The sequence below is a fragment of the Citrus sinensis genome, chromosome 7 (assembly GCF_022201045.2).
Source record: "Citrus sinensis cultivar Valencia sweet orange chromosome 7, DVS_A1.0, whole genome shotgun sequence".
Lineage (NCBI taxonomy): Eukaryota > Viridiplantae > Streptophyta > Magnoliopsida > Sapindales > Rutaceae > Citrus > Citrus sinensis.
Window position 1 is genome coordinate 24,943,133 of NC_068562.1, and position 18,289 is coordinate 24,961,421.

General features: G+C 30.2%; 1 protein-coding gene across 1 annotated transcript; it reads right to left on the reverse strand.

Annotated features, from left to right (window-relative positions):
* Nucleotides 1-15,079: 15,079 nt before the first annotated feature.
* On the reverse strand, nt 15,080-16,677 carry LOC102631396 (U-box domain-containing protein 27). The gene has a single exon (XM_006464543.4). The coding sequence runs from the start codon at nt 16,555-16,557 to the stop codon at nt 15,250-15,252; it is 1,308 nt and encodes a 435-aa protein (XP_006464606.1). The 5' UTR covers nt 16,558-16,677; the 3' UTR covers nt 15,080-15,249.
* Nucleotides 16,678-18,289: the final 1,612 nt, after the last annotated feature.

The window sequence follows — 18,289 nt, forward strand, 5'->3', positions numbered from 1 at the left end:
TTTTCTTAGCTTAGTCGATAGTTTAAAAAAAATATATATATATACAGTAATATGATTTTAAAAGTGTTGTAAGGTTTTTTTATTAAAAAATAAAATAAAAATCCACCCATTTATCCAATCGATTATCAACCATTAAAAGTACACTTACATATCTCCTTCATAATGGAATTAAAAGTTGACTTCTTAATCATAATTCGACAAAAATTCATAGGAAAGTTGACATCCCATCAACCCAATATCTAGCAAAATTCATTTTTCAAGCACTTCAAATTGACATACAAATATACATATGTAGCTAAGGGCATTTATTTAAGGATTTCGTTTTTTTCCTTTCAAATTACATCACATTATAACTGTTGTATGTATTCATACAAATAAAAATTTTTTTTCATTAAACATTTCAAATTGACTACTTATTTGTTAATGAAAAGTTTGAAACTTATAACAGAAGGTATCAAAACTAAATCTAATTAATTATTTAAAGCACTATATTAACGGTTGCAATAGGTAATGTTACTTGTCGGCACTCTAGATTTTTAAATAGATACAATGTATGTTAATTGGTGTATTACCTAACCTACCCATGCAATTTTTTTTTTATTTTTTTGTTTTTTAAATCTAGGAATTTCACACTACATGTGGCCTAAAATTTTGAGGACTAAGCGACACATCAAAAAGAAATATTTGTACACGAAAAGTAACAAAGAGATGTGGATGTGTCAAGCCGATAATTGTTGCTCAAGAGTCCCCACTTGAAGATTACAAAATAATTTGCAGGCTCTTCATTGACCTTGTATTTTAGAAAAAAATAAATCATAATTGATCGTAGTGTGCGTGGCTCACCTTGGTTCATATTTTCTTTCATGTCATGGTTGCCGCTAGAAATATTTATTAATTGTATTATAATTTATAATGATATGATTGGTCTTTTTTTTCTTTTCCTATAGGCTGCCAATTCTTACTTTAACACTTTTCTACATGATAGGCGCAAGTGGTTGGTTGACTCAAAAAGTTCCTGCGAAATTTAGGTGCTTCTGCAATTGTGGTTTGAGATTTCTTTGATTTCTTCCATACAGATTCAAATGCATGGGCAAATTTTCACCACTAAGAGTGAGGATGTGAAATTTTTGTTAGTGAGAAGAAGAAATTTTGGTTTTCATGATGTGGTGGGTGCAAATGTGAGTACAAAAATCTTGTCATAGGAATAGAAAGCAAAAGTTGAAATATACTTCACATTAATGTTGCTTTCCTCCTTTCATCTTTTAGTTTTATTTGGATAATTGAATGGATAATTGGTAACCACAAGAGAGAATTTGTTTCTCATGTTTCGTGATGGATGAACCATATCAAGATATGAACCCTCTAAATCGGCTTTTATTTTTTTAACAAACAAATACAAATCTCTTTTCATAATTATAACATCTAACAGTACACTGGGATATTCACATGATATATTGCCAGAAATATTCCTTTGCTGTTTTAATAAGTTGCGCCTCCACTTTTAGCTTCACCAAAAAATAGTGACAGACCTCCTACAACAACTGATTTATAATTTATTTTTTTTAAATCTGAAATTTAGGGGGTTTTTTTTTGGAGAACTATTGCTCAGAATATTTATACTATACAAATTACTGGGACCAGTTTACATAAATTCTGATATGACATCGCTCAGATTTTTTAATCCTCTCAAATATTCGAGGGATGTCAAACTCTCCTCCTGGAAGAAAGACTGCATTCACTCATGTTCTGGGATTCCAAGAAAGGAAATTTAAATTAAACCTATGCAATGCGTCTGTTTTATTAAACCCAGCTCAAGTGGTTAAATTTAGGGGTTATTTGTTAAATGTATGAAATCTGAAATTTTATTAATCTAAGATTGTTTTTAAAAACTTTGCTTGTTTTTTTTTTTAAATACTTACATCTAAATAGAGAAATTGAACGTTTATAATTTTTATCTAAATAAAAAAAGATGTAAATGGAAAATGAATATTATATTCTAAAATTAACTTTATTAAAAAAATACTTATTTCTTAAACCATAAAACTTAATCTCCTTTTTTTATAAGGACATAATTGTCAAATAATTATATTTAAGATTTTTTATTTACGTAAACAAAAAAAAAACAAACAGGTTGTTCAAGATATTTTTATTCAGATCTATAAAGATTTTAGATTAAAAAAATACTATCTTAGAATCTTTAAATCTATACAAAATACACATTGAAAGCTAAAAACAACTAAGAAAAATTCAGAAGATCACTACATATCCAACTATGGAGGGAAATAAAAAAATATAGATTTAAATCTATGGCATTAAGAGCTTTGAAAAAAAAAATCAAAATATGAAAACTAGTTGATTTTTTTTTTTTAATTCTTATAAGAATTGATTTTCATTTTACTCGCTCTCCGGTGGAATTTTCTTGTTTTGTGGAGTTGAAAATGAGAAAAAGTGGGGGAAGAGGGGCTAACCAACTAGCTGGGCTGGGGGTTGTAATTAGAAACAATGTAGGGAAAGCTATTGCTTCTGCTGTAAAGACTGTGAAAAGCACTGGGGGATGTGGAAAAGGATAAAGCAAAAGCTGTTTTGTGGGGATTGCAAGGAGCTATTAAGGCAGGGGCAGATTCAGTAATTATAGAGTCCAATTCTAGAGGAGTGACAGAGCTAATTAACAACAAGAGAGGTACTCTGACAGAAATCTTTTGGGTGATCTTTGACATTTTGGAGGCCAAGAGGAATTTTCTGAATTTCAAAGCTCAACATGTTCATAGGAATTGTAATACCTTAGCTCAGTCCTTAGCCAAACTAGCTCTTAGGAAGATAGATTCATGGCTGGATGAATTTCCAGCGGACGTATTGTACTTGTTCTCTTTATGAGTAATGAAAGGTGTGCTTCTTTTCAAAAAAAAAAAAAAAAAAAAGTAGGGGAGAGGGTCTCGAAATAATTTTAGAAAAAATGATAAACACACCCCCAACATTTAGGTAAAGGGACAAAAATTCTCTAAATATTTTAAAAAAAGATATTTACACCATAATTTATTATAATTTTACCATTATACCTTCTAGCATATAAAAAAAATTATTAGATTATCTAATTTATCTATATATTGTTAATAAAATTATAAATATACCCTCATTGCCTCATTCCTCTATTTAAATTTTTATTAATAAGTAATTTTTAAAAAAGACATCTACACACTTAAAAAAAATTGTAAATAAATTATAATTTTAAAAATAAAATTGGCTATTAATACAATAATAAATAACATAGAAAATTGGTTATCTACAAGTTTAAATGATTGACATGTGGAGAATTGTTAAATATACAAGTTTAAAGTTTAAATAAAATTGGTTATTAATAACTAATTTTATTTTTAAAATTATAATTTATTTACAATTTTTTTAGGTGCATAGATGTCTTTTTTGAAAATTGGTTATTGATAAAAATTTAAATAGAGGAATTGGGCAATGAGCGTATATTTATAATTTTTTTTATAATATCAAATTTGTCTATTTATAATTTTATTAACAAAATATAGACAAATTGGATAATCTAATAATTATTTTTTATATGCTAGAAAGGTATAATGGTAAAATTATAATAAATTGGGGTGTAAATGTCTTTTTTGAAACATTATGAGGGTTTTTGTCCCTTTGCCTAAACGTTAGGGGTGTGTTTGTCATTTTCTCATAATTTTATAACACAAATTTAACTTTATTTGTCAAAGTAATTAACACTAATGGACTACAATGTTTCCAATTAAGAAATATTTAATATACAAAGCTCGCATATGAATTTTTAAATGATGCATCTCTAGAGAATAGTTCAATTGAATTGATTGTTGCCATGGAAGCAAGAGGTCACATAAAAAAAGAAAAAGAAAAAAAAAAGGTAAGCAATGTAGCACTTATTTAAAATCTAAATTTTATATCTCAAGATAACAAAATCATTTATTACCAGATGATGTGATATTGTGATTTTCCTTGATTGCGTTAAATTAACCATCGTACTATTTGAGATTCAAAATTAAAGATCTCAAGGATGTTATTGTAAATGCAATGTTAATTTCAATATTATGTTGAAATAAATAATACCGATTACTCTTTACAAAAACAACTATTCATAATGATAATAGCATAAATTAATGAACAAAAATTATTTCAACTAAATATGATATGACAATCTCTAAGTTACATTGAGTTTAACTAACAATCAACAAAAAAATAAATAAATATAAGTAACAAGCAAGCGGTTGGAATAGTCTCATATTTTTTCCTTACTTTTAATGGTTGTAAGTTACACTAAAGGTAACTTAATGTAACCTACAACCATTAAAGGGAGATCTTTAATGTAAGTTACAACCACTAAAAATAAGAAAAAATATGAGACTGTCCCAACCGTTTGCTTGTTATTTGTTTATATTTTTTTTATTGATTGTCAGCTAAATTCAATGTAACTTAGAAATTGCCATATCATATTTGGTTGAAATAATTTTTGTTCAATGGTTTATACTATTATCATTATGAAGGAGTTGTTTTGTAAAGAGTAATCAATATTATTTATACGGGCAAAAACTCATTTAGCCCTTGTATTATTGTATTATGATGTTAGTTCCTATTTAGTCCATATATTTTTAAAAATATCTCAAAACATTTCTATCGTTAAATTATTGACATCCATGTCGTTATTTTTTTTTTCATTTTGCTTATTTTACAATATTACCCTCTTACAATAACGCTTCTCTTTTTGGATATTAATAAAAAAATAAATCACCAATTTAACCAAAAAATAAAATTATATTTTTTTTGTGGACACTCACATATGTCCAAAACAATTAATATTGTAAAAATAATTTAATTACTAATTTTTTTGGACATTAATAAAAAATTAATATATTAACTTCTTGGAAGAGTGTTCCATAAAAATTAAAATAGATTCTCTTTGTTTCTATTTTATTTTTTGAGGTTAAATTTATAATTTAATTTTTTTTCTTTTATTAACGTCCAAAAAAAGAAACATTATTGTACGAGTGTAATATTGTAAAAGTAAGTCAAAAGTAACATAAAGTAATGAGAGGGATGTTAATAGTTTATTGGCAGGGATATTAATAGTTTGAGTGATGATAGAGGTACAAACTCTTGTACAAATTTATTTTGTACAAACTGATGTAGCCTTAATTCATTAGTTTAATGAAAATATAAAATAATAGAAATAAATCATGTGGGCCAAAGAGATATTTAATTCAACCAATTTTATCATGCCACATCAATTTGTACAAAATAAGTTTGTATAAGAATTTGTGTCTATATCATTACTCTAATAGTTTAGTGGCAGTGTTGTTTTGAGATATTTTTAAAAATATAAAAAATTAAACGGCCACTATTCTTAAAATATAGGATTAAACGAGTTTTACCCCTTATTTATATCAATATAATATTAAAATTAATATAACATTTATAATAACATCCTTAAGATCTTAATTTTGTATCTCGGATAATATGATGGTTGATTTGACCCAAACAAATGACAATCACATCATTTGGTAGTAAATGATTTTATTATCTAACTTTGTAATTATTGTTCGTCTGGCATTTTTTTTTGTGTTATTCTATAATTTCTATAACAATTTTAAATCCACATTTTAATACACAACCAAGCAAAATAAAATTAACAACTGTAGATTTGTAGATCTGAGTAGAAAAACAACAATAAATTACCACAAATTTGAAAATCTGAGTGAAGAACAAACCACCACATATCTGAGGATTCGAATAAAGAAAATATGTAAAGAAAACTAAAGGAAATGAAAAAGACAAGGTTTCGTCTTTCGTCGGAAAACTAGTGATTAACACTTAAAAATGTACATGTAATAAGGATAAAATTATTAGTTTTTACTTAAAATATTGATTAATGCGCTCATTATTCTTAAATTATCTTAACACTACCCAAATATATTTTTATGTTAAATTAATTCACAATATGTTAATTTTTATCTTGTAAATATTTTTCAAGAATTAAAATAGAATTGGAATTGAAAGCGGGAACAAAGAAGAACTGCTAGAGCACAATTGAGGAGATATAATTAATAAAATAAAAAATATAAAAAATATAAAAATAAAAAATAAAAAGGGTGAGCAAGCATGCTTGTAATGGTCAAGTGATCATCTTGCTACCTGACCATCACATATCTCAATGTATGTGTGTGTTTGTGTGTGTGTGTGTGTGTCTATATATATATATATATATATATATATATATATATATATATATATATATATATATATATATTATAATAATAAAATAAAAAAGAGGATGAATTCCTTGCCTATAAAAGGCAAGGGGATGCAAGCAGGAGCGGGAGCCGAGGAGAGAAAAAAAAGAGTGAAACTAAGGGATTTCTTTATTATTTTTCTTTTCTTATTTTCTGTTGTATCAATTTTCTTTTAATATATTCTAGAAGTTTGTCAAATAATAAAAATGGTATTTTGTTTTCTTTCAATATAAGTGGTTAATTTTATTAAATTGAGGTGAAAGGTGAAGCTCAAGATTTCAAATCATTAAATTAATTATATTCTTTTAAGTTTATTTTATTCTTTTCTAGTTATTTTTATGTCATGTTAATTTATAGATTTGCTTGGATCTGTATGGTATTTTGACATAATGTCGACACATTAATATAGTTGTGGCACATTAGGTAGTTAATTCCATATTTATCCACACACATAATTAGTTAAAAATTAAATGACATAATAATTAACTGGTAAAAGTAAGAAAAAATATAAAAATGAGAGAGTATTTAAACTATACTTTGAATACTAAGAGTGAATCTTGTAACCTTAGTATATTTTAAAATTGATTTTCAGTGATTTCTTTTCCCGCAATTAATTTTCTTTATTTAACAAATTGACTACCAGATTTTAAATTTTTTGTGGTTCGACACCGGACTCACCGGATTATATTATAACTAGACACTCTTATACTTGGGAGTAATAACATTTTTGAATGGTGTCAAATTTTTGGCATCGTTATCAAAGAAATTTTCTAAATTTAGTGTCAGTTTATCTTTATTTTATTATTATTTTTTTGTTGTTAGTTTCTTTCTTCGTCATCCTATTTCATTCTCTTTGTACAAAACTTCAGTTAGCACCCCTATTCTCTTGAAATTTTAACATTATCTATAACATTTGTGAGAAACTTCATTATAGCCCAGAAACTTTGCAAATCAATCCCTAAAACCAAATTGGAACTTAGATCTTTGGACTTTTGGACTTGGTAGACATAACGAACATGGATATGAACTTTTAAAATAGTCATTAAGGTCCAATAATTGAAATTTAATTAGCTGGTAAATTTTAAAAATTAAAAAAACCGCATTTTTTTCTTTCTTTAAATTTCTGTAATTTATTTTTAATAGTCGGTTCTACAGCCTGAATTGTTATTTAAATTTTGTTAATTTATTTTTTATGATCAGTTCTACCGCCTATCATTTTTATTTCAGTTTAATTCTCCTTGTGCATTAATTTGTGTAATTTTTATTTTATGTTTTATAGCTGATTCTAAAATAACGCCTAATATTTCTTTAATTACTTTATTTTTATGGCTGGTTTAACCACCTAATTTTTTTTTTAATTTCAGTTTGTTTATTTTTATTTCACATTTTTTTTCTTATTTAATTTTCAGTTTGTTTTTATTTCTTTAATTTTCATTAGTGTTTTATGCATCATTAATTTGTTTAGCACACATCATTAGAATTGGATGCACTGTTGGTTAGATTAATTAGGAAATTATCTTCACCACCCTTAGATATGGCTGGTATCAGAGCTGATAATTTTTCAAAGTACGAAGATAACCAAGGCTTGCAAAACTCTCATGAAACCCCACTTATTATATATGTAACTCTTATTTAAAAAAAAATTATATATGTAACTCTTAATTTAATACTTTTCTACCTCAAAATTATTTTTTATTTTAAAGTAATTATTTATATCATTTAAAGATGGAAGGGTTCATGATTTGTAAGTATAAAGTATTCTAATTTAGTTAAAATCATATTGGTCCTTTCATATAATTTCTTATAATAATAGAACTATGATTACAAATATGGGCTTTTATAAGCATGTTAAATGGGTGTACAAAGCGCTGCTCAATGTGAGTGGGGTGTACTCCCACAAAACCTTTGGGGGTATACTCTGTCCTTAGTAATAGCCCATCAAAGGCAAGGTTAGTGGCCGAATGTGAAGGCTACAAATACTGTGTGCTTACAGAAATATGAGATAGAAGTTCCCACTCATTAATCATATAATTACATTAAGGTCCTTATTATTTCAAAGGAGAAATTCTTGAAGAATATCATATTGATTTTGAGATTCGGAATTATTTTTATTTTTTTCAAAAGGTAAAGCCAATAAAGTCAAAATATATTTTTTAGCACTTTACCTCTCACAGGATTTGAATTTAAGTTGCCAACTATATAAAGTTATATAAAAACCACTCGACCAAACTTCTGGAGTCAATATTCAAAATGCTAAAAATTATTACGAAAGTTAAATATTTCAAAAAACATTCGTATGCACTTAATTGAAAGCTTCTCAAGTCTCGTGACAAAGGAATTTGTGAGAAAATACTCTTAACATGAATGCTTGCATCTATAACTTTTTTATGCAATACCTTTGCCTCTAGAATACGCTTTCTCCCTTTGACCCAAATGTTATTGAAGAATGGATAAGTCCTTCATTATTCTCTTTTGTGTTTGCTTGCTAAGAAAAAGGAGAGGAATAATATGTAGGCATGAGCATTTGATCCCAACTTAATTTTACAAATCTCTCAAAAGATTTGACACATATGATCATTGTACACATTTAGGTTCCTTTAGCTATAACAAATACTATTATTCTCACCATTTCTTTCACTATTTTTTTTTCTGTTTCTCAGTCTTTCTTTCTTAGATAAATGCAAACCCTAAAAAGAAAAAAAAAAGTACAAAATGATATAAAAACCCACCACAAAAATGAAGGAGATTGTTAGAGAAAGAATGAATAAAAGTGGGCTAACAGGTCCCAATAATTCAATGGAGTAACTGATAAGGACCATATAATAAATCCATTTTAAGAGCCCACAAGTCTATGCCTTCAAAATCAGATAAAACTAGGCTTGACAAATATAATTTTAAAAAGTCTAGGCCCTCCCAAAACTCATCCAGAATTGCCCTTGGGTCGGGCTTTGTCAAGACCAGGCCCAAGCCCATATAATTTGTAAAACCAAAACTCATCCAGAATTGGTCGGGCTTGGGCTTTCACCAATTTTAAAATAATTTTTTAATAAAACTATGAATTTTAAAAAAATAATTATCCAATACATAGTACTACAATAGACTAAAAACCTTAAAGATGATTATCTAATACATGATTATCCAATAAACTTATACACAAATACTAACACCACAAGTACACAACATAATAAACCACAACTACCAATATCGAAAACAAGCTAATCCAATATTTATGGGCCATCGTCTTCCTCATCCTTCAATTCCTCTCTAGTAAAAAGTTCTTTTTCAAGAACTCCACCTAACAAAGATAATTAGTAATTGATTTTGTAAAGAATATTATTATACCTCGACCTCTAGTAGCCCATAACCAATGCTGAGAGCACATGATCACTTCTAACGTGTCCGGATGTAGTCTGCTATGATGTAGACTCAATGTTCTAACACGTGTACTAAAAGCAAACTCCGAGGCAACAATTGTCACAGGTATGGCTAACAAATCTTTGTCCATCTCAGCCAAAATAGGATATTTGCCTTTGTTCATCTTCCACCATTATAAAACATCAAAAGCTGGGGTTGTTTTGACTAAAGGATCCTTCAAATACCTATCTAAGTTAGACTTCAAACTAATGGGTTGACAATTTTGGGTTGTATATACATCAAAATCACCTATATCATCTATATCATCAAAATCAATATGAGATTGATCGGAGGGAACAATAATTAAGGTAGAAGACTCACCAATAACACCGTATCTCGTAGTTGCGGATTTTGGCCTCATAATAATTCATCATTTCATCACAAAGTTCACGCACTCTCTTAAGCTGATTTTCAATACCAACTACATAAATCTTTGGATAATAGTAATTAACCAACATCATCTTTTATCTCGGATCAAGAATAATAGTCATGACCAATATCCCACTAATCTCATCCCAATACTTCAAAAATTTTTCAATCATGTTATCTTTCATGTTCTTAATTGCATTCAGTGTTGTTGGGTTCGAGTGGCTACTGCTGCGTTCAATGCTATTAGGTTCGCGTCGCGTACTGCTATGCTAGGCTTGCGTGGTGTCGTGCTGACTGCTAAACGAAGTGCCTACAACTGTTTAGTCTTGGGTGGGTGTGGGTGTGACGGTGAGGCAACGACCAACAATACAAAGCCGGAAGGTGCAGCTATAATAGCTGTTGGCTGGGTTCACTTGTTTTTGGCATGAGTGTGTGAGAGCATTAGGGATTTAGGTTTCAAATGTTCAATCATCAATGTTATCCATTTTAATTTAAAATTTTTTATTTATATATTATAAAGGCTCGGGCTTTTTTGTGTAAGACCATTAACCAGGTCCGTTATCTAAGGACTTTACATTTTTAGAGGCATTGCCCATGATTTTATCCCGCGAGCCTGGGTTGGCCGGAGTTTTTGGCCAAGCCTAGATAAAACTATACGAGTATGCCATTGTTGCTATTCAAAACATTAAATTTTTAATCTCATATTCTTATATTTGATATTAATATTAATGTTGTATCCTTGATTAAGAGCTAAAGTTTTTGTGTTAAAGAGCTTAAATAACATATTATAAGACTCAAGATATTAGGTTCGAACTACGCATCTTTGTTTTATTTCAGTAAGTTTACATAAATTATCATCTCAATTAATCTAAATCTTTAATTTTGTTCTCAATCGGTCCTTATCTTACTATGCTCTAAATATTTGTTAGACTTGATTTCAAGTACAACTATTGAACTCTTACCTAATAGTTTAATTTTTTTTTTTTTGGGATTAACTAAAAGTACGTACTGCAAATTCATGCTCCAAGTTTCAAATTCTATAAATGATGTAATTGTATCAATGTCATATTTCTTGAGATAATACATGAAATGAAAAGTTTTAATTTCGCTGCCACCAAAAATTAGATCTGCATTAAGCAAAACGATTTAAGTCAATATTCTCATGGATTAGTGCAAAAGCTCATGACATAAGGATAAGATGTGCAGCTATCTATTCATGTGAGCAGTGTCATTTAATGATTATTATAATAATTATTATTATTTTGATAGGACGTGAGTAGTGGCATTTCACGCTCACTGAAGGTGACAAAAAATGCTTTGTTCTTTTGTTGTTGTTGCAAATTTCCAAGTAATTTGGCAAGGTCCAAATGGACAACTTCAAAAGGGCACAATCATGTGAAACATATATAACTGATGGATAAGTGGGCTTTTGTCTAATCAAAGTGATGTAATTTACCAACTAATTAAGCGATGAAATGTCTCTTCAAATGGGATTAAGTATGCCATCTTTCAAGCAAAAAAATAGTTAATTAAACAAAAAGTGGGAATAATAAAGGTTTAATTATTGGACAGCCAGTCATTTCACTCAAAGCACCTAATTCCTCTTCGCTCTTAAAAAGTTGAAAAGAAAATGAGTTTGAAATACACCATCCCAGTCCTAGATCCACATTGGTTCTCTTGTCAATTCTGAATAATTATTAAAATAAAATTTACTTAAGGATAATAATAATTTATAGCAAGTGATCGATGATGGGTCATTGGAAAATAGGGAAAATCTTGACGGGTGTCTTGTTTACATGTGTTCGGTGAAGTACTTTTTTTTTTTTTGTTATTATTCATTTGAATATTATGATACTGTTTTTACTGTTTATATAAAGAGTAATAATATATATAGTCACAAATTTTTATATAAATTTATTTTGTACAAATTGAGGTGGCATGATAAAATTGATTGAATTAAATATTTTTTGATCCACATGATCTATTTTTATTGTTTTGTATTTGTATTCAATTAATAAATTAATGCTAAATCAGTTTGTACAAAAGTTTGTAATTGTATCATCACTCTTATATAAATACACATTAGCATCACTTAATGTTTTGTATCATCACTTTTAAAAGTATCATAGAGTTGCATAATTCTTTCCATAATTACTTTTGTTTTTCAATTAATTCATTATAGCAACACAGGCTGTCAACTCGATTGTACAAAAAAATTTCTAAATTATTTCTTGTTGTATTATTATTCTTTTTATTTTTTTGAACTTTTAAATTATTTGGACACAATACAAGTAGTTTTCAACGACGATACAAACTTGACTTGTATTAGCAATAATTTAATACTTGAAGGACATATATTTCAGGATAACAATATAATAGAAGATTGTTTTTTTTCCGAATAAGTTAGTGCATATATTTCGGGACAATGATAGTCAAGAGTACGATATTAAACATAACAAAAAAGATAGTTAGGAAAACCCTCCCTTTATACGTTAGTTTCTATGTGGATAAAAGTAAAATGCTGCTACTTAAGTCAAAATTCCTAGAAATATGACAAATCTAAAAATGTTGTTTCAATAATAACGTGTTAAAATTTCTGAGACGATCTAATAGAGCTCTATACAAGTACATCGCAACATTGTAATCAATTGAAAAAGAGTTATATATAGGAAGATTGAAGTATGAAAAAAATTATCAATTATCAAATTCATCAGCAGCTATAGAAGCTTAGTTATTTTCATGAAATAGTCACAAATCATAAACTAGTGAACTATAGGCTCATGGCGCGATTGAGTAACATTAGAATAAAGGAAAACACTTTTTTTGACACCTTGCTTTACGTTGAAATGAGACATTGGCTAGAAATAAACAACAAGAACAAAACAACACACAAAGAACAATCAGCAGCCAAGTCGATTCAATCCCATCAACTTCAAATTGATTTTGTTTATTTAAATTTAATTTAGCCACTCATCAATTCAATCAATCATGATATTGGTCATGAAGATGATGTAAAGATGAAAAAGTCCCCACATACACATATCATTTGAGATGTGTCCATTTTCTAGGCAACAGCAAGGTTACTCGATGAATAATGCGATGACACATCCACTAAAAACAACTAACAATTTGCAAAACCTTTTAACCCAACGAAACCAACTTGTAATATATATATCAATAAATTACAATGATAGTGATTATCAACCGCACATGAACCTTTTTTTTTTTTTTTAAAGATTTATAATGGAAAAAAAAAAGAATGAGAACATTCACAAAAAAGAAAAAGTAAAAGAACCCTATTAGAGAGAGTGCTTGGAGAACCCATTTATTGTAACTTTTGATATGCATGTTGGTTGTTGCAATCTTTTTCCAATTGCTAAAATCCAATTGAAAACAAAACAAAATCAAACCCATTTCCTCGAAGAGAGATTTTCATCCCAACTTTTGAGAGTCGTTAAAACATCAAATTTTTGAAGAAAGATTTGAAAATTATCACCGATACACCGAATATTTTGTGATTTTTTCCCCTCTAATTTCGTGTTTGGACTTGATGAAAATCTCTACTTGAAATATTATTAATTTTTGTTAATAAACTCGTAATTTTTATTTTTATTTTCTTTTGAAGAACACTCGTAAATTTTGGAGACCGTACCTTTACATTAAACAGTACTATTTTTCTCGAGCGTTAATATTTCTAGTTTCCTATTAAATAGCTCTAGAGGTTGGAATGGTCAAACCCATCTTTCTTTTTATATCTTTTAACACAATTCTTTTTAGGGATTGTGATTCCAATCACTTTCATTGCTTTCCCCTAGAAAACCAACCAACAAGAAGCAATTAAAAATTGAAAGAGAAAGCTTACACTAGTTATATTAACAATACATTTCAGCAACTACAAAGCTAACCCACTTCAGCATTTGTGGCACTTTGTCTTACTCTCAAAGAAAAAGAAAAAGAAAAACTCAAAGAGAAAATTAAAAAATAAAAAATAAACCTTGTTTTGAATAATGCTTTCTTTCAAATTAATTGAGGCTCTTGCTCCTGGCAAAACACAGCCAAGGAATCTTTTGGTCAATGTTATGACTTAAAAATATGGAATTCAACTCATTTCCAATTCATTGCCAGCTCATAGATTACATTGTTTATACAATTGATGCATGTTTCGTTCTTCATTAATGCTTTTCCATTTTGCATCTCAATACAAAGCATCAAGTAAACTATTTAAAAAAAGAAAAAAAAAAAAGAACCTCACCCTAGTTATTAGTTAAAAATACAAAGAGAATTTTACGTTGTATGATCAACAATGACGCATAAGTTAAATAATTTTACATTCGTAGTAAATCTTCTCTGAAACTTTTTAAAATTGGCAAAAATTTCTTCGAAAATTCTCTTAAAATCTTTTGAAAGAGAGTTTTTTTTTTTTTTTTTCAATGAAATATAGAATCACTGGCATCTGTTCTAGACACGGTCCAAATTTTATCTTCAAATTGCAAAGAGTTGCTTACAAATACGCATATGTTGACATATAACGAAGCTTGTGGGTTCTGTCTATCTAGCCCTAGGAGATGGGATTTCGAGTTAATGTTCGGCAGATCTCCGATGCATACAAAATGTGTGCATCAACCATCCACCGATGATAAGGCCATGGCTATATTAGAGCGATTTTAAGATAAAGTGTGAATCACAATTACACACGTAAAGTGATAAATAATAAAAAACATGTTATATTTTTAATCATATGGTTATGAAAATATACTTTATCTTAGAGCGGTTCCAATACAACCGTTCCAATATAGCCAGTCCCCCGAATGATTATTATCTTAAGATGTCCGCAACAAATTATGATTAATTGACCCTAATTATTAGATGCATTGTTTCGCTCTTCTTCATGCCTTTTGGCACACATCTCAACATTGGATCATCTCTTCTCTGGTTCTGAAAAATCGAACTCTTGAAACTACAAGGCCAACATTCGACAAATTCTAATGGAATAAAAAATAAACAAGAGACGTACGTGCTAATTGAAATGAAATGAATTCTGTGCTTGTATCCATTTGATAACTAACAAAATTTCCTTTGATTTACAAAAACATTTCCCTTTGAAACTACCATCTACACAATTTTTTTTTCCATATTTTTTTTAACACCCAAAAGATATTTATAATTTTCATGATGATGATGATGATGAGGATGATGATCAAAAGGGCATAATATGAGTTGTTTTAGTATCATAGCTAGCCAGACACGACTTGTAATTAACCCTGAAAATCTTCAACAAATCGGCGCTCATTTGGCGCACGGCAGGCGTGCAGTTGCTCTGCATCAGCAGCAATATCTTTGTCAGCACATTGCTGCTCGACACCGCCTCCTGTGCCGTCTGATCCCGAAACAAATAGCACACGGTCCACAGTATCGTCACCGCATGCTCCGTAGCCGCAGCCGAAACTTTCAGCATCTTCTGCACGACCCCGTTTAACAGTGCCGCGTCCTGGCATATCTCCATTCTCCCTTGCTTGGTCGTACTCAATATCTCCACCAGCCTCAACGCCTTCTCCGTTATCAAAACGGTACCGCTTCTGCTTCCGTTACCGTTACCGTTACCGTTACCGTTACCGTTACCGTTACCGTTACCGTTACCGTTATGGCCGTCTGTTATCAATTTTCCCAGCTCCGTGATCAGCTTGTGATTAATCAACTTCGTTTTCGCGCGTTTCGACGATGAAATAGTGATTAGGCAAGACAAGCTCGCCTCGATTAGTCTCCGATCGGAATCTAAGCTCAGTGACTTCACGGTTTCGGCTAATAATCCGTCTCTTTCGGCGATTTTTACTTTCGAGTCGGCGTCGACGGCGATGAATTCCAAGAGTCTAAGAGATTCAATTCTTGAATCGACGCTTTCTTGTTGCTTCAAAACAAGAAGCAGCGAATTCAAGCAATCTTGATCGCGTTTCAATATCAGGTTCATCAAGTGTTGTTGATCTTCAATTTTGTTCAAAATCAAATCCAAAACTCTAATTACTTGCTTTAACATATTCACATCATTAACATTACTCAAGATTTCGACGAGCATCACGACTAACCCGTCGAATTTCGCCAGAAACGTCTTGTTCTCATCGGATTCTTTAGCAAACGCAACGATTTTGGTCAAATTCTCCGAAAAATCCTCAGTCTTGGAAATTGCAACCCTGATGATGTCTTTGACTTCGTCTTGAGAGAGGACGACCGGGCGGCCGGTAGCCGACTCGGACGAGTCGACCCGGTGCTGGACCGAGTCGGACCAGATCTGGATGAGGCGTTGTAAGGTGCGATTCGGAACAAATTCCTTGCTTTGCAGAACCTGCATCGTGGCCGGACACGTGTTGTTGCCGCTGTCCAGCCACCGTTGGATGCTGGCTCGGTCGTAGGTGACGCCGGTGCAGAGACTCACGGGTGATTTCATCACGTCTAGTGATATTGGACACCTGAAGAAACTCGGAACTGTAATGTACAAATCATCCCTTACCATTTTCTGTTTGGGAAGCGAGAAAATTCGGCGAGAATGTGAGGGAAAAATTGAAAGGCTTAGCAAAGAGGAAAATCAGACAGTGGGGAGAGGAGAGAGTGGAAAGGGGTGGGTTTAAAGAAGAGAGAGAAATGGGTCAAAGGTACGCTAACGTCATCAATCTCTTTTTTTAATACAGTTAATTTCTTTATTTTTTATTTTACTTTAATTATATTCTCTCTCTCTCTTTTTGGGGTCTTTGGTCAAACTGTGGACTTTCTTTACTTAGGTATAGGCATCACCTCTGCTCGCATAGTTTTTTATTTCACGTAATCAAGATCAGGACCGTAGGATTGCTGCTAGAGCGTGGGGGGCGATGGGAAACGGAGGGCTGGGATAGGGAGGAGATGAAGTGGAAACACGTTTGAAAATAATAAATGCGCATAATGAGGAGTGGGAGTGGGGCCCAGTTAGCAATGAGAGAAAAAGGTGGGATGGTGGGGACCAGCGATGGTTCGGTTGGTCGGTTTTATTACCTCACTTGTACGTTGAAGAGAAAGACCTTTGAATTTTGATTTGCGGAACCGGAAGGGGGACTTTATTTACTTTATTTTATATTTTAATATAAATGGTTCGAAATTTATATTTATTGAAAAGAAAAAATAAAAAAAATTATTTTATATTGGATATACTTTATAATTATTTCATTTTTATTGGGATTGAGAGTGGACCAGGCGTATTCGCAGTCTCACTTTTTGATAAATCCGCTCCATTTCTGTCTGTTTCCTCTTTTTCGTTTATTTTTTTTGGGTTTTTTGCATTATGGTAATTAATCTATTATTTAATTTGATTTAATTTCTTGAATACAAATAAAATTTTACTTTTACCAAATCGACAGTAATACTATACTTTCCAAAAAATTTCACACCATCTAACATTTACCACTTAATTAATACTGTCAAGAAAACATATTATTTTTTGTTATTGCAATTTGATGGGCATCAAAATTTTATTTTTCTTGAGAAAATAATCACGAATAACTTACCTCCTTAGGAATACAAACTCGGCTAGTTAATTATAAAAAAGTTGTTGAAAACAATAACCGTGAATGTTCAGCAATAATAATAGAATTATAAACAATTGTACATGTAATTTGAATTAGCAACTTACGTGGCACGAAAAGATTGATTAATTAAAAAGTAAAAAGTTACTAATTAAAATATAATGTGAGTCTCACGATAACTTCATTTAATTAATTGATTTCAATTTAGAGTAGATTAAAAGTTAGAATTTTATTCAATTTGTATCTTAAAAGTTACAGTATCTCAATTCCCAAACGCATCCGTAATTATAATATTTTTGAAAGAGTATACAGATTTAAAAATTTAAGTATTTCGATTGAACGCTTCAGTAGTGGAGAAGAAAATTATGATGAGAAATGTGTCAATAATTGCGGAGCACGTGTGGAACCCAGGAGTGTGTACGTGTGTGCCAAAATTAAAAAAGAAAATTAAAATAAATGATGATTGAAGTTGAAGATGCACGATAACGGACCTAGAGGGAAGCAAGCAAGCGTGCGTGCGAGCGTGGGGCTTTTGCTTCCTGAATCAGAAGCAAGGATGATTATGTGAGAATAAAGAGACATCATTGCAATTAGCGCACCGAAAGCATCTCCTAGATTCAAGGTTCATTTTACATTTCTTTTGCCTACTTTTGCTATTCTTCTACTAAGGCTGTTAGTTACTACTTTACTTAT